This window comes from Anastrepha ludens, chromosome 3 (genome assembly GCF_028408465.1).
Source record: "Anastrepha ludens isolate Willacy chromosome 3, idAnaLude1.1, whole genome shotgun sequence".
Taxonomy (NCBI): Eukaryota; Metazoa; Arthropoda; class Insecta; order Diptera; family Tephritidae; genus Anastrepha; species Anastrepha ludens.
The window spans coordinates 85,949,551-85,965,339 of NC_071499.1; the positions used below are offsets into that span (position 1 = coordinate 85,949,551).

Sequence of the window (15,789 nt, forward strand, 5' to 3'; positions counted from 1 at the left end):
CTCTCAGACATTCGCCCGGCTGCTGAATGCTGTTTGTTGCTGACCGGACCATCAGTTGCCGGTTGGCTTGTGCTGCTCGAAACGCGTATTTATTTGCGATTCGATACGCGTGATGCGCTTGATTTGTAAAATCCGCTTACAGCTTGAATGGCTGGCTAGCTAGCAAAAGAAATTTACTCACTTGTGCGTTTTGGATTTTTGCATTTTATACGGCACAAACGTTTATCAATGCAATCAAGCCGGACGGTGATGGACAATAGAGTTTGTGTCACCTTTGGCAGTTGTTTTTTTCTTTTTTGCTCTTGTTGCTTTTCCAGTTGAAGCTGTTTAAGAGGTTCGATGGCGACAATTTATATGGTATGATTTATGCAGTCAGCAGTCACTTTAAGAGTGCATCTACACACATACATAAGTACATTTGTATGTACGTATATGTAGAATATCTGACGTACTACAAGTGTATGCATGTGCTATTTGCTCGTAAATGTTGGTATGGGTATTGTTACGCTTAAGCTTTGCGATTTTTTTCTCGATCAAGTCGCGTTAACGGTACTCACTTTTGGCTAAAATTTTCTTAAATGTGTAAACAATTTGCATGCCATAAAAATGGTATTTTTATTTTAGTTTTTGAAAGTCAAAAAGTAGAAAGCTTCAGCCAATTTTTGTAGGCGTGATAAAGCCTTTGTTGTCAAGTCTTTTTGCGTGCAATTATGAAAGCAATTGTATGAAGTAGTTATGTAATTACATAAATATGCATATAAGTATCTCTTTTATTTTCTAGAGCAATTTATCTTCTGCTTTAATACATGCACACACACACACACACACGCAGAGGTGTGGGTACGTACTGAATCACCATGTATACCGGGGGATGTAGGTGTATATTGAGAAAAAGAAAATAGCAAGCAATTACTTTTTTTTGGATTATGATGAACACTGTATGTATGTCCGTATGGGTATGAGTGTCATAAAATTTGCACTGATTTAGATTTGGTAAACTAAAGAACAATGTTAACTAATAAATTTTAGTGATAAAAATGATATGAAAGATAACTGCGAAACCCTCTTGCTACGGCAACTTGAATGTGAATATTTAAGGGTGATCAGTTGGGTTTTCCAAAATAATTTTATAGTAGTATTTCAGAGATGTCGATATATAAATATATATGTATGTCTGTAGGTACCTACAAGGTAGCGCAAAATTAATCACCCTGTCGGAAGATTTATGATTTTTGCAAATGACGTAACATGTCAATGATATTTAACACTTGTAAACGAGGCAGCTGCAGTAGACAAATATACAAGTAATGGAGTGCTTAAAGCTCAAAATAAAGATTTCCATCACTTAAACTCATTTTTATTTTATTATATTATTATTATATATATTATATTTATATTATTTTAAAGTTATTCTTAACGAAATTGGATGATTAATTTAGCGCCATATTATTATTTTTTAGATTTACTACAATTCACCCTAATTCTCTGTCGATGGTCGTTCTTGTCCGGCCCGTTTTTTATGAAACTACTGCTCGGTGCATGTTTCATACCATTTTTTTATGATAAAATCTTATTAAAATCTCATCGGATATGTTTAGTTAAAGCTTAGAAGATACTTTATACATTTTTTCTAATTTTTTGTTGGCGGTATATAGTAGAAATAAGGGCCGACCCTTCGACGTGGGACTAAGGTGCCAAATGCAACGATATGGGATTAGGGTCAATACTATAATTCCTATGAAACTATATAGAAACCACGTACTTGTAAATATTTGAAATTTCTGTATATAAAACTAAATTTTTCAATGTGCAAAATTGAAAAAAAACCCAAATTAATTTTTTAATGCGTGAAACTAAATTTAAAAATGCCATTGAGTGGCCAATCTTGGAAAATTACTCGTACAAAATTTGTATTTCGATAGTTGGTGGAAAATTAGGCGAATTTGTAATATTATAACTTTACTTATTTAAATTGATTTTATTATAAAATATATTTTATTGCAATGAAAAAAAATAGAATCGACAATATAAGCTACTGTCGACTACAATTTATATAAACATTGTATTTGAGTTACAAAAGTTTTAGTTAGCCAAGCGACTCTAAAAGCCCTTCTATCAACAACTATCACCTCTAAATTGGTAAATGATTGCCTAAACCTTCTCAACACGTTAGGAAACCTCAACATAGAGAGTGGGAAGAAAGGAATTTGCTGCACACTGGCTTAACTGTACCGGTCAGCATCAAGCCAAACTATTTCTAAGTCCCAACAAAGGAATATCAGACAAGCTACTCTCACTAAACAGAGTAGATCTGCGTCTTTTAACAGGATACCTCACAGGTCACTGCAGCCTGAGGTATCATTTAAATAACATTGGTCTATCAGAGACCAATGTCTGCCGCTTTTGCGAAATGGATATAGAAAGCTCAGAACATGTGCTTTGTGAATGTCCTGCGTTGGGCAGACAGAGACTTCATCACCTTGGTGGTATCGCAGTATTTTCATGCAATCTTTGGAATAACAAACCTAAAATTGTGCTAAAATTTTTAAAAAGCCTAAAACTCTAGGGCTACAAAAATAGGCCTTTCACAATAGATCAGCTCTGGTCGCAGTGCGTAATGGACTTCTAATAATAATAATACAAAAGCAAAAAAAAAAACAAAAACAAAAAGTAATGTGAAGAACTGTATAGGTTTTACTACTGTCGACCGCCACGATTTTTGGGTCTGGCTTCTGATTTTCGCATTTTAGTTGCTTTTATGTTAATAATAGAGGGAAAACTCATTTTTTTATCAAAGTTTGTTTTTCCACAAACCGCAGAAATTTTTCTAAGTTTTAATTAAAATTACCGATTTTTCATAATTTTATTATAAATTACAATCAGAAAAATTTGTGTTTAACAGCGGAGTATTTTCAATTCAAGAATAATAATTAATAACACTATACGGCAAAAACATGTTTTTGTTCCGGGTTTGCGCCAAACCAATTTTTTTAGGCATTAAGTCATAAGTAAAGGAGTAATTTCTCCATTTTTTTAAGTTAGTATCAGAAATAGAGATAAGAGCCTTCGAAGGTTGAAATTGGGCATTTTGTAAAAAAATATTTTTAATGAAGGGTGCGGTTCACCTTTTTCGCTTATTCAAATTATATATAACTTGTTTGTTATAGGTATTGTACTATAAAAATAATACATAAATAAAATTAAAAATTTGTAATTTCAAAGATCTGACTTTTGCACTTTATAGCACCTTTAATTTACATAAGTTTGCAAAAAAAAAAGTTGTGTATCATTTATTGTAAATAAGCGGAAATGGCTGGCCATGCCCATATTTTGACTTTTATAGTTATTTACACACAATTATTTAAAATATTTTTTTTTACGAAACATCCAATTTCGAGTTTCGAAGGCCGATATTTTGAGACTACTTTTATACATATAACTCAATCTCTTAAAACACGTTGGTTTTGTCCACCACGCATCCCCTTGCTGTACAGTCTAATGGCAAAAAAATGTAAAAAAACTCAATTTCAAAAGAAAATATTCTTAGTGTTTTTCGTATGTTTGTATGGACTTTCTCTCTTATCGAAGTACAACAGACAATAATTATTATTACAGTTTGCTTAAGCGCCAATTATGAGGCGCATAGTGGCAATGAGTTCGTTATCTCTGCTATCGGACGCTTCTCCAGTGGATGGATAGGGGAACGCTCAGCAGATATTTCTGATACTGATACGGAAATAAAATCCGCAGAGTCAACCAAAAGATAGCAAAACTATGTTTAGCGTCTGTTAGCTGGCGGCTAACAATAGCGCCTGGCTTGAATCGAGCGGCTGAACTTTCATTACGCCTTTCCTTCGGAGCATAACAAAGGCGGCAGCTTCGTCAGGAGGGTAGAAGCTCTAGGCCAAGAACCTATTGTGTTTGTAAATTTGTATGTACTGAAACCAAACAGAAAATAGCAAACTTTAAAAACTAAAAAAGGCGAAATTTGGTGCTTCTCGATGTCTAGCATCAGAATTTGTGCGTTGAGAGCGTAACAGAGAGCCAAAAAAAAGTGTTTTTATCGGCCTGTATTATTTAAGTTGTATTACATTAATGCAAAGATCAAATAGCTCAGTTTCAAAGATGCTTAAGTTGAAATTTTATAAAAAGTGGTCTTTAAATTATATATAATTATAATTTTCGCTTAAGCCAGTCTTTTAAAATTAATGACGCCAAAACAGTTGCTTGATTTAAATAGAATTTGACTACAGTAATCTGTTAGCTCGAAAATTTTCTTGACACATTCAGATTGAGCATCAATACAAAATTTCTTGCTTACTTACACGATTTCTATAAAAGAAATTATTAGGGCAGTTTTCAATTAAGTGCAATAGTCACATTAAAAAATACTGAAGAATTCAAAGAATCAGTTACTTAAATAAATGTTAAGTACCACAAAATGTCATAAGATCGAGTTAGAATAGTAAAAGGAGAGAAAGGAGGGATATCTTGAACTCTTTCTGGTTCTGACTATATTAAGGAAAACAATTAAGAAGGAACGAACGCTGAGTTTTGAACTATGCTTATTTAAAACAACAGTCTAGAGTTCTCGTTTAATGACAACGACTGGATATCCCAGCTATTTCAAGAATGTATTGCAGCTGTATATATCTGCTCGGTATAGCTTCATTAGTTTGGTCGACCCTAAAGCACTTTTGACAGCTTTCTTATGTGAACCGCGAGCTGTTTTTTTATTCCTTGATAATAAAGGGTTTTCCAATAACTGGTGTTACAGATGAATGGATTGGGCTATCGAGATATGGTTAACAATTTTTTATGTTATTGATCTGGACAACCTTCATTTTCAACAAGACGGCGCTACGTTCCACACAAGCAACGAAACCATTTATCTTTTACGGGAAAAGCTTCCGGACCGTGTTGTCTCTCGCTGAGGTGATCACAATTTACCACCGAGATCTTGGGATTTAACACCTTGAGACTTTTTTTCTTTGGGGCGACGTGAAAGAGAAGGTCTACACCAACAGCCCTGGGTCGATTCATGACCTCAAAGATGGAATTCGTGAGGCTATCGAGGACATGGGGCAGCCACTTTGCAATTCGGTTATGGAATATTTCATGAAAAGGATATTGTCCTGTTAGCGAGGTCGTGGTGGTAATTTGCCTGATGTTATTTTCCACTATTAACGGCATACCTTCCTCTTTATAATTAAATAAACATCCGATCTTTTCTATTAAAAAATAGCATTTTTCTTTGGATATCAAAACAGCACCTTCTATTGGAAAACTCTTTATATACGTAATATAATATAATTTTCGATGACATTTTAAGAAGAACTACAGAACTACTATAAAAATATCTTTCTTCACATAGCACATCGAGCTTAGTAGACAATTAAACGTAACCAACGTACAAATTTTTGTAATATCCACTACCGAAGTGGTGAGAGTTTTGCGGAGACGGTATGAAAATTTTAGCTCACGTCGCGACATTGTGAATTGGTCACCATGAAATTTCGACTTGACGCCGTTCGATTTCTTTTTTTTGAAATTCTTGAACGATTCCTGAATTGAAAGACGAGATTGGAATAGCCGATGTTGAAATGGAAAATTTCGCCCAAGCACGCAACATGACAAGGTGGTCATATGTGGGTTAATGTGTTCTGTACATTCCTTTTAAATTATATCTTTGGCAAGTAAAAATAGATAGATCTTTTGGAATACCCTCTACATATGTCAATATCAAAAAATAAGTGGAAAAGTTATATCAAAGAAATTTATCAGTATTATACACATCCGCCGCGTAAATTGATTGTAAGAATTGCGATAAGATTTGGCTTACCTTGAGCTCGATGTCTTAAAGAAAACAAAAGAAATCAACTAATCAGCATTTGCTACAGCAATGCAAGTGGAATGCTTTTGCATCTACATGCATATGTATATATGTATGTACTCGTGTTAACATATTCTTGAAATTTCTATGTAAAATGCACCAAAGTTAAGTCTCCAATATTACACCATAACTAATGAGTGATTTAATAATAAATACATCTATTTTTGTATAAGAATTTTTGCTTTATAATTTTGAATCACAGAATTTTGTTCTAAGGCAGTCCTTGTGCTTCTATCAGCAGCCTAGTAAACAATTAACAAAAGTAGAACGACGCCCGTTTCTATAACGGGGGCAAAACAAAAAATGGAAAATACTGTTACTTGTAAGTACATATGTACATATGTATATGTAAGCAGACACTCATACTCAAATACGCATGAGTAGCGGCGTTTATTTACGCTCTTTAATTAAGCATTTCAAATGCTTACTTCCCGACAAGTCGTGTTGTTCTCAAAATGAATAAAGATGGTGGCATATGGTGCCCCATAAAACATAAATTCATATAAAGTCAGTTGTTTAAGTAAATACTCGTATATATAGCTGCATGTGCATTTACAAACATATGTACGATCGCAATTGAGTAATTCCATGCCGAGCGATCAAAGCATTTCGGACACTGTCATTAATTCTTCTAAGCATTGGGTTTTTTGTGGGTTGAGTATAGCAAGAAGTAAACTTGAAAATCAACAAAAAAATAATAATTTTGAGATTTACTCAATTTTGAAAATAGTGGTACACAGTTTTTAGAAGTTAAATTGTTTCGGTTCATTTAAGCATTTAAACATTTCTTGCTTTGGTTATTTTAAAAATTAAACTGGGTAACTTTTAAAAATAATTTGATAATTTTGAGATGTATCCAGTGTTGAAAATTATAGTACAAAGCTCTTTGAAGTGAAATAACTTCGGTTTTTTTAAATATTTATATGAATTAAAATATATATATATAATATAAACAATGCTTTGTCAAAAATTATTTGAGAAAAAATTGTAATTTTTCGTTGAAAATTTTGGGAAACAAATTTTGTTAGTAAAGACCAAACTGGAAAATTTTTGAAAAAAATTTAATAATTTGTATCTTATTCAATATTAAAAATTATGGTATAAAGCTTTTTGAAGTTAAATAGCTTCGGTTATTTTAAATATGAATTACACATTTTTTGGTTTTTTATAGAAAATGCTTAGTCGAAAACCACTTGAGAAAAAATAATAATACCTCGTTGAAAGTTTTAGGAAAATATTTGTTTTGGTAAAAACTAAAAATTAAAATTTTGGATAAAATTTGAAAAAAATTTAAAAATTTTGAGATTAAATCAAAGTTGAAAATATTATTTGAAAATACTATTATGATTAATTCAATTTTGAAGTGAAATAGCTTCGGTTCGTTCAAAAATTTGTATGAGTTTGTAATTTTTTTTTGATAAAATATGCTTTATAAAAAATTTTTTGGAAAAAAATTATAACCCTTTGTTGTAAATTTTCGGAAAACATTTTTTTAGTAAGAACAACCGAAATAGCAACCGATAGCAACCGACAACAACTTTTTGAAAAGAAATAGCTTCGGTCCGTTCAAAAATTTGTATGAATTTTTTAACTTTTTTTGAATATGCATTTTTTGATAAATATAAAATTATCTTTCGTTGCAAATTTTTAGAAAATATTTTTTTTTGTAAGAACTAAGCTGGAAATTTTTGGACAAAAATTTGAGATTTTTCAATTTTGAAAATCACGGTGTAATTCGTTCAAAAATTTGAATGGATTTTTTAAATTTTTTTTGATAAAATATGCTTTGTAAGAAATTCTTTGAGAAAAAATTTATTTCCTTTCGATTAAATTTTTTAGAAAACATTTTTTTAGTAAGAACATTATTTGAAAAAAAAAAATTATTACCCTTCGTTTGAAATTTTTAGAAAAAATTTTTTTTAGTAAGAACTAAACTGGAAAATTAAAAGCAAAAATTTAAAATTTTAAGATTTATTCAATGTTGAAAATTTTGGTATCAAGCTATTTGAAGTAAAAACGCTTCAGTAAAAAATTATTTGAAAAAAAAAAGATTATTGACTTTCGTTTACAATTTTTAGATAACTCTTTTTTAGTAAAAATTAAACTGGAAAATTAAAAACAATTAAAATTTTTGAGATCTATTCAATGTTTTGAAATTATGGTATAACGCTTTTTGAAGTGAAATACCTTCAGTTATTTTTTAAATTTTTTTGATAAAATAAATATTTTTTTGATCAATAAAGAATACATTGTACTTCGATTCTCATGGATCATCATATCAAATATCTATAACTGCATTTAAAAGCACTTACATAAATTTAATTTTCAAATTAACTAAGCCAATTAAATAATGCCTCAAAAGTAATGCCGGAAATCCACACATTTACCCTTACATTTGCTACCTTTAATTTTTCTTGCTAAACACTCCATTTCTGCGTTTTTTTCAGTCCCTCAAAACATTTTGTGTCTCTAACTGACTGTGCTCACGCGGTCCCAAGATGCAGATAATGCCATGCAGCAGACATATTTATACAAACGAAAGCAAATACGCAAGTATGTATGTAGACACTAATAAATCTACATCGTACCTTTGAATTACACGTTTCGAAAAATATGAGCTTTAAGCATTCAAGTGGCCACTCGTAAATGTCAGAGTGTTATTGTCCTTAAGATGAGTACTATCGGGATTTGCTGCACATAGTGTAATTTTGCATAATATTATATAAGTGTATATTTGTATATAACTACATATGTATGTACAATATGTACATTTTTGAATATGCATTTTCCGTCTAGCGTAATAAAAAAATGATAACTATTTGTAATGTATGCATTTATGCTATATGTGTATGTATATGGATACGAGTATGTTAAATTATATGTTGTTGCATGTTTATTAAATGGTGGTATTTTTGTCTTGACATTCTGACTTACCCTTCGTGGCCGGCACTCGAACTTTTGCACGTTGTCCTCCTCCTCATCGTCATCGTCATCTTCTTCTTCTACTTCTTTTACTTTATTGTTGTTTTCACTTACCGTTTGTGACTCATACTCTCCATTGACCCTTTCACTCAACGTTTCTACCTCTCCATCTTCGACTTCCACCTCTTCTTCGACTACCTCCAATACAGGTTCTGGTACTTCTTCATGCTCTTCTGCCTCTTCTAATTGTGCTAAATCTTCTACCTCTACATTTTCTACCACTGATTCAACATCTGTGTCTTCTTCTACTTCTTCTTGTTCCTCATCTTCAAGTAATTCTTCTTCTTGTTCTTCCTCATCTAAAACTGCATCCAAAGCTCGAATGGCTTGAATTTGCTCTTCATCGATTTCACTTCGAGATTCATCACCATCATTTTCTACTGCAGTAGATTCTTCAGCAGGATCTTCGGCTAATGGTTCTTCTTCTAACTGTTCTTCATCTTCTGCTGGCTCTTCCTTCTCAGCAGGTTCCCCCTCTTCTTCTTCATCTTCTGCTGGTTCTTCCTCCTCAGCAGGTTCTTCCTCTTCTTCTTCATCTTCTGCTGGCTCTTCATCCTCAGCAGGTTCTTCCTCTACTTCTTCACCTTCTGCTGGTTCTTCCTCCTCAGCAGGTTCTTCCTCTTCTTCTTCATCTTCTGCTGGCTCTTCCTCCTCAGCAGGTTCCCCCTCTTCTTCTTCATCTTCTGCAGGTTCTTCCTCTTCTTCTTCATCTTCTGCTGGTTCTTCCTCCTCAGCAGGTTCTTCTTCTTCTTCTTCATCTTCTGCTGGCTCTTCCTCCTCAGCAGGTTCTTCCTCTTCTTCTTCACCTTCTGCTGGTTCTTCCTCCTCAGCAGGTTCTTCCTCTTCTACTTCATCTTCTGCTGGTTCTTCCTCCTCAGCAGGTTCTTCCTCTTCTTCCTCATCTTCTGCAGGTTCTTCCTCTTCTTCTTCATCTTCTGCTGGTTCTTCTTCCTCAGCAGGTTCTTCCTCATCTTCTGCTGGCTCTTCCTCTTCTTCTTCATCTTCTGCTGGTTCTTCCTCCTCAGCAGGTTCTTCCTCTTCTTCTTCATCTTCTGCTGGTTCTTCATCCTCAGCAGGTTCTTCCTCTTCTTCTTCACCTTCTGCTGGTTCTTCCTCCTCAGCAGGTTCTTCCTCTTCTTCTTCATCTTCTGCTGGCTCTTCATTCTCAGCAGGTTCTTCCTCTTCTTCTTCATCTTCTGCAGGTTCTTCCTCCTCAGCAGGTTCTTCCTCTTCTTCCTCATCTTCTGCAGGTTCTTCCTCTTCTTCTTCATCTTCTGCTGGTTCTTCTTCCTCAGCAGGTTCTTCCTCATCTTCTTCATCTTCTGCTGGCTCTTCCTCCTCAGCAGGTTCCCCCTCTTCTTCTTCATCTTCTGCAGGTTCTTCCTCTTCTTCTTCATCTTCTGCTGGTTCTTCCTCCTCAGCAGGTTCTTCTTCTTCTTCTTCACCTTCTGCTGGTTCTTCCTCCTCAGCAGGTTCTTCCTCTTCTTCTTCATCTTCTGCTGGTTCTTCATCCTCAGCAGGTTCTTCCTCTTCTTCTGCTGGCTCTTCCTCCTCAGCAGGTTCTTCCTCTTCTTCTTCATCTTCTGCTGGCTCTTCCTCCTCAGCAGGTTCTTCCTCTTCTTCTTCATCTTCTGCTGGTTCTTCCTCCTCAGCAGGTTCTTCCTCTTCTTCTTCATCTTCTGCTGGCTCTTCCTCCTCAGCAGGTTCTTCCTCTTCTTCCTCATCATCTGCAGGTTCTTCCTCTTCTTCTTCATCTTCTGCTGGTTCTTCCTCCTCAGCAGGTTCTTCCTCTTCTTCTTCATCTTCTGCTGGCTCTTCCTCTTCTTCTTCATCTTCTGCTGGTTCTTCCTCCTCAGCAGGTTCTTCCTGTTCTTCTTCACCTTCTGCTGGTTCTTCCTCCTCAGCAGGTTCTTCCTCTTCTTCTTCATCTTCCGCTGGTTCTTCATCCTCAGCAGGTTCTTCCTCTTCTTCTTCATCTTCTGCTGGCTCTTCATCCTCAGCAGGTTCTTCCTCTTCTTCTTCATCTTCTGCTGGCTCTTCCTCCTCAGCAGGTTCTTCCTCTTCTTCTTCATTTTCTGCTGGCTCTTCATCCTCAGCAGGTTCTTCCTCTTCTTCTTCATCTTCTGCTGGCTCTTCCTCCTCAGCAGGTTCTTCCTCTTCTTCTTCATCTTCTGCTGGCTCTTCCTCCTCAGCAGGTTCTTCCTCTTCTTCTTCATCTTCTGCTGGCTCTTCCTCCTCAGCAGGTTCTTCCTCTTCTTCCTCATCTTCTGCAGGTTCTTCCTCTTCTTCTTCATCTTCTGCTGGTTCTTCCTCCTCAGCAGGTTCTTCCTCTTCTTCCTCATCTTCTGCAGGTTCTTCCTCTTCTTCTTCATCTTCTGCTGGTTCTTCTTCCTCAGCAGGTTCTTCCTCATCTTCTTCATCTTCTGCTGGCTCTTCCTCTTCTTCTTCATCTTCTGCTGGTTCTTCCTCCTCAGCAGGTTCTTCCTCTTCTTCTTCACCTTCTGCTGGTTCTTCCTCCTCAGCAGGTTCTTCCTCTTCTTCTTCATCTTCTGCTGGTTCTTCATCCTCAGCAGGTTCTTCCTCTTCTTCTTCATCTTCTGCTGGCTCTTCCTCCTCAGCAGGTTCTTCCTCTTCTTCTTCATCTTCTGCTGGCTCTTCCTCCTCAGCAGGGTCTTCCTCTTCTTCTTCATCTTCTGCTGGTTCTTCCTCCTCAGCAGGTTCTTCCTCTTCTTCTTCATCTTCTGCTTGCTCTTCCTCCTCAGCAGGTTCTTCCTCTTCTTCCTCATCTTCTGCAGGTTCTTCCTCTTCTTCTTCATCTTCTGCTGGTTCTTCCTCCTCAGCAGGTTCTTCCTCTTCTTCTTCATCTTCTGCTGGCTCTTCCTCCTCAGCAGGTTCGTCCTCTTCTTCTTCATCTTCTGCTGGCTCTTCCTCCTCAGCAGGTTCTTCCTCTTCTTCTTCATCTTCTGCTGGCTCTTCATCCTCAGCAGGTTCTTCCTCTTCTTCTTCATCTTCTGCTGGTTCTTCCTCCTCAGCAGGTTCTTCCTCTTCTTCTTCATCTTCTCCTGGTTCTTCCTCCTCAGCAGGTTCTTCCTCTTCTTCTTCATCTTCTGCTGGCTCTTCATCCTCAGCAGGTTCTTCCTCTTCTTCTTCATCTTCTGCTGGCTCTTCCTCCTCAGCAGGTTCTTCCTCTTCTTCTTCATCTTCTGCTGGCTCTTCATCCTCAGCAGGTTCTTCCTCTTCTTCTTCATCTTCTGCTGGTTCTTCCTCCTCAGCAGGTTCTTCCTCTTCTTCTTCATCTTCTCCTGGTTCTTCCTCCTCAGCAGGTTCTTCCTCTTCTTCTTCTTCTTCCTCTTCTTGTTCTACAACTTCCCCTTCTACTTCTTCCTCATCTTCTACCTCCTCAATTGCTTCTCCACTAAACAACGCCAATTCCATCGGCTCCTCTTCACTTACTTCTTCTTCTTCTACCACCACCTCTTCATCATCTTCTCCGTCTGTTTCAGCAGACTCATCTTCCCCATCAACTTCATCCACCACTTCAAGTTCAAAGTCAGCAGCACTGCTGTCTACACTTACCTTTCGTGGCTGGTCCTCGACTTCGTCCACCTCTTCATCCTTGGCCACTTCATCTGTGACTTCAACGATTTGCTCTACTTCAACTTCAGCCATATTATCGTTGTTTCTGTAGTTTTTGTTGGTGTTACTGCTGCTGCTGCGATTATTGGTGACGGTTTCAGGTAGTTTTGTTACTTCGGCAATCACTGAACTGTCTTGTATTAGGAGTTGTTTTTGTGGTTGATTCTCGATTGCTTTATTCACTGGATGTGGCCAGGTGAGTCTATTTGAGCGAACGCTATATGGATATCGATGGCGCACACTACATGGAATAAAATTGAAATTTGTGAAAGTTGAATTTAAGAAAACTAATAATAAGTGCAATAACAATTATAATAATTGTGAATTTAAATAATTTAGCGAGAAAATATCTACTCGTATAAATTCCGGTTGCCGTAGAAGAAATTTAAGTTTGTCCGAAGCCAAAGATTTTATGCCATTTACAACATTTAGTGCAACATGGACTAGCAAAAGGAAAACAATGCTTATGGTGCAAAATATTTTTGTGCATTCGATAATTTTAAGAACTCTTTGCTAAATCCCTTTGAAGTTAAGTAGCTCGTTAATTCTGTTTGATTCTTTTTTTCGAAAATGTGCATATCTTTTTCAAAAAATGTAATTGTATTTGCAATTGTTATTTGAGATTTGTAATGTAATTTTGAATTTTTGACTTCCAGTCAATCTGGTTAAGCAAATTGTCATTTTAATCACACTCGGTGGACTCAAAAGTAATTTTTTGTAGGAAATTAGTTTCCAATTTTTCTCGGGCCAAAAATCATAAAAAAGCTGTCGTTCGACCAAAAATAATTTTTTTAATTGAAAAATAGGCAAAAATAAATATTTTTGTTATAGAGAAACATTTGTTAACACCTTATCTTAAGAATGAATTTTTCATTTAAGTTTAGTTAAATTGCCCCACTATAACAGGAAAAATAAAGAAATTCGCATTTGAAAAAAGGATCAAATTCATCTTTAGCGAAATAATTTTTACAAAACTACAGTTAGTTAAATTTTACAACCATTATTATGATTACGACGAGTGCATGGTATATTGCTTAAACAGAATTGCAAAAAAGGAAAAATTGATGTAAATATGTATGTACTCCATGGAAAGAAGCGCGAGTGATGGTAAAACTTGTTTCGCGTATCTGCTTTTGCTGATATGAATTTCTTCAAATAAGACACAATGTATGTAAGTTCGCAACTGGACGTCTATATGAATGTACATGTACACAAGTATGTGTGTACAGGCATGCACACAGTGACAACAGACAACGACAATGGGTTGGGTTTCAGTTACGCTTTTCAGGATTTAATAGGACACAGTGATTTTTTCTTTTGTTTGTTTTAATTTATCCAGTCGAACATAAACTTTTTGCTATATTTCAAAATTTTGTATTAGCAAATGTTCTTCGTAATATTGTGTATAGATTAATGTGTACAGATTAAGCATACGCTTTAATGAGCAGCTTATAAAATAACATACGCACACACACACTTTGAAAAAAAAATTGTAATAATTCATTAGTAACATCAGTTACTATTTTCCACTTTCCGAGAATTTAAAAATTTTGACATTAAAAATCTATTCACCTCGATTCTTGTAGTCACGTTTTGTAACGTTTTCGTTAATTGTATTTTTGGCAAATTATTTACGCTTGTATATGTATGCAAGCTTCAGCACCTAAGTTTCGCACAAATGTAATTAGTTTAAATTTCGGATTTCGTTGAACGATAAATGATTAAACGGAAAAATGATTCTACAAAAAAAAATTAAGAAATATTCTTGTCTGCAAATATACCGACTTCGCGACGTTCAGCGAAAAATATATATACAAATGTTGTACAGTATGAATAGCGACAAAACAAGATGATACCACAGAAATGCGTCCGACTCCGGCGGGTTGTTGCTCTCGACTACGACTCGAACGAGTGAAGTTGGAGCAACTTAAACTATTGGCTTGTGACGGGTTGGCCGGTTGGCAGAGAGCTGCACCTCCGCGAAGCGAGCAAGCTGAATCAGACACAGCAACAGCAACAGCAATAACAACGATAAAAGCAACCACAGCAACATTCACCATATCAGCAGCAAAACCGCACAAGAGCAAAGTGGGGCGAAGAGGAGTGGTTGGAGTGGAGTGGAGCGCTAACGAAGAGCGCAGCAGAGCGTCAGTGGAGTATCAGCGATAGCGAATGCCGGCACTTCGTATTGCCTACAGCATGCACACACTCATACAAATGCAATATCTGCATATATGTATATATGTATGTGTAGATATGTATGCAAGCTAATCTTTGTGTGTAGGTATGTGCATAACAAGTGACTCAAAATGAACACTTGGTGTGGCATCGACAAACTTGACGCTAAATAAAAGCAAAAACGACAACAAAACTGCAACAATTCCAACCGAATAAAAAAAAGAAAGCAGAAAAACTACAACTGGCAAAATAAGGCAACAACAGACTTAACAACAAAAACAAGCACAACAATAGCGCAAGAACAACACGACAATACACGTGTTGGTGGTGTGGTATCAGCAACTGCATGGAATGCCATGCCTTTCCTCGCTTAAGGGTTAACCGGCTCGTCAGTAATGCGCATACATACATATATGTATGTATGTGTGTAATATGGCTACATGTAAATTTGCATTTATCTACATAAATATGTGCATACGGTTGTTTGCTTGCATATGCATACAACACATTCATGTATAGATATGTGTGTAGATATGAGTATGCAAAGGCATAAAGGCGAGTACAAAAGGACGATTGCACACTTTACAATTCACCAGCTGACGCAAATATCTGCATAGATACATACATATATGTACATATCACTCCTACATTTTCACACATTTACTCAAATATATGCATGTATGCATGCACTTACTCACACTCAAGCACATGCATATCAATATTTGCTTCCGTGTGCATAGATTTGTGGGAGTATGCCCGACCCTATAGGAAAGGTTTGCCGCAACTGCGTCACTTGGATCTCAGATATTGCGTCATGGCTAAAATTTGACTCTGACGTAATTGCAGATGGTTGGATTGATAAATTCGATAGTGATCTAGAAACTTACAATTTTATGCAACTTTTCCAACCCAAATATGGTTATTAAAAAAATATCAATGATAGATTTAATTTGAATACAACTAAAAAATGTAGTGTAAGAAAATGTTGGGGCGTTGTTCAAAATAGAGGAAATATGATTAGATGAAAAATCTCTTTAGTTGACTTCCAGCTTAAAACCGGTATAAATAATTTCAACCTAGATTTAAACACTACTTATAGT

The 15,789-nt window shown here is 35.7% G+C and overlaps 1 protein-coding gene across 3 annotated transcripts in view; it reads right to left on the reverse strand.

Moving 5' to 3' along the window:
- The window catches only part of LOC128858360 (coactosin-like protein), a 32,928-nt gene extending 18,461 nt beyond the window's left edge, over positions 1–14,467 (reverse strand). Inside the window, exons 1-2 of one of the 3 annotated variants that reach the window (XM_054094553.1) lie at positions 14,368–14,467; positions 12,452–12,752 (exon numbers count right to left, since the gene is read on the reverse strand). In XM_054094553.1, the coding sequence (XP_053950528.1) occupies positions 12,452–12,544 (93 nt within the window). In that variant the 5' untranslated portion in view covers positions 12,545–12,752; positions 14,368–14,467. Of the gene's footprint in view, positions 1–12,451; positions 12,753–14,083 lie in introns of those variants that run through there. The other 2 variants (XM_054094552.1, XM_054094554.1) reach the window with 2 other exon arrangements.
- Between the last annotated feature and the right edge of the window lie 1,322 nt (positions 14,468–15,789).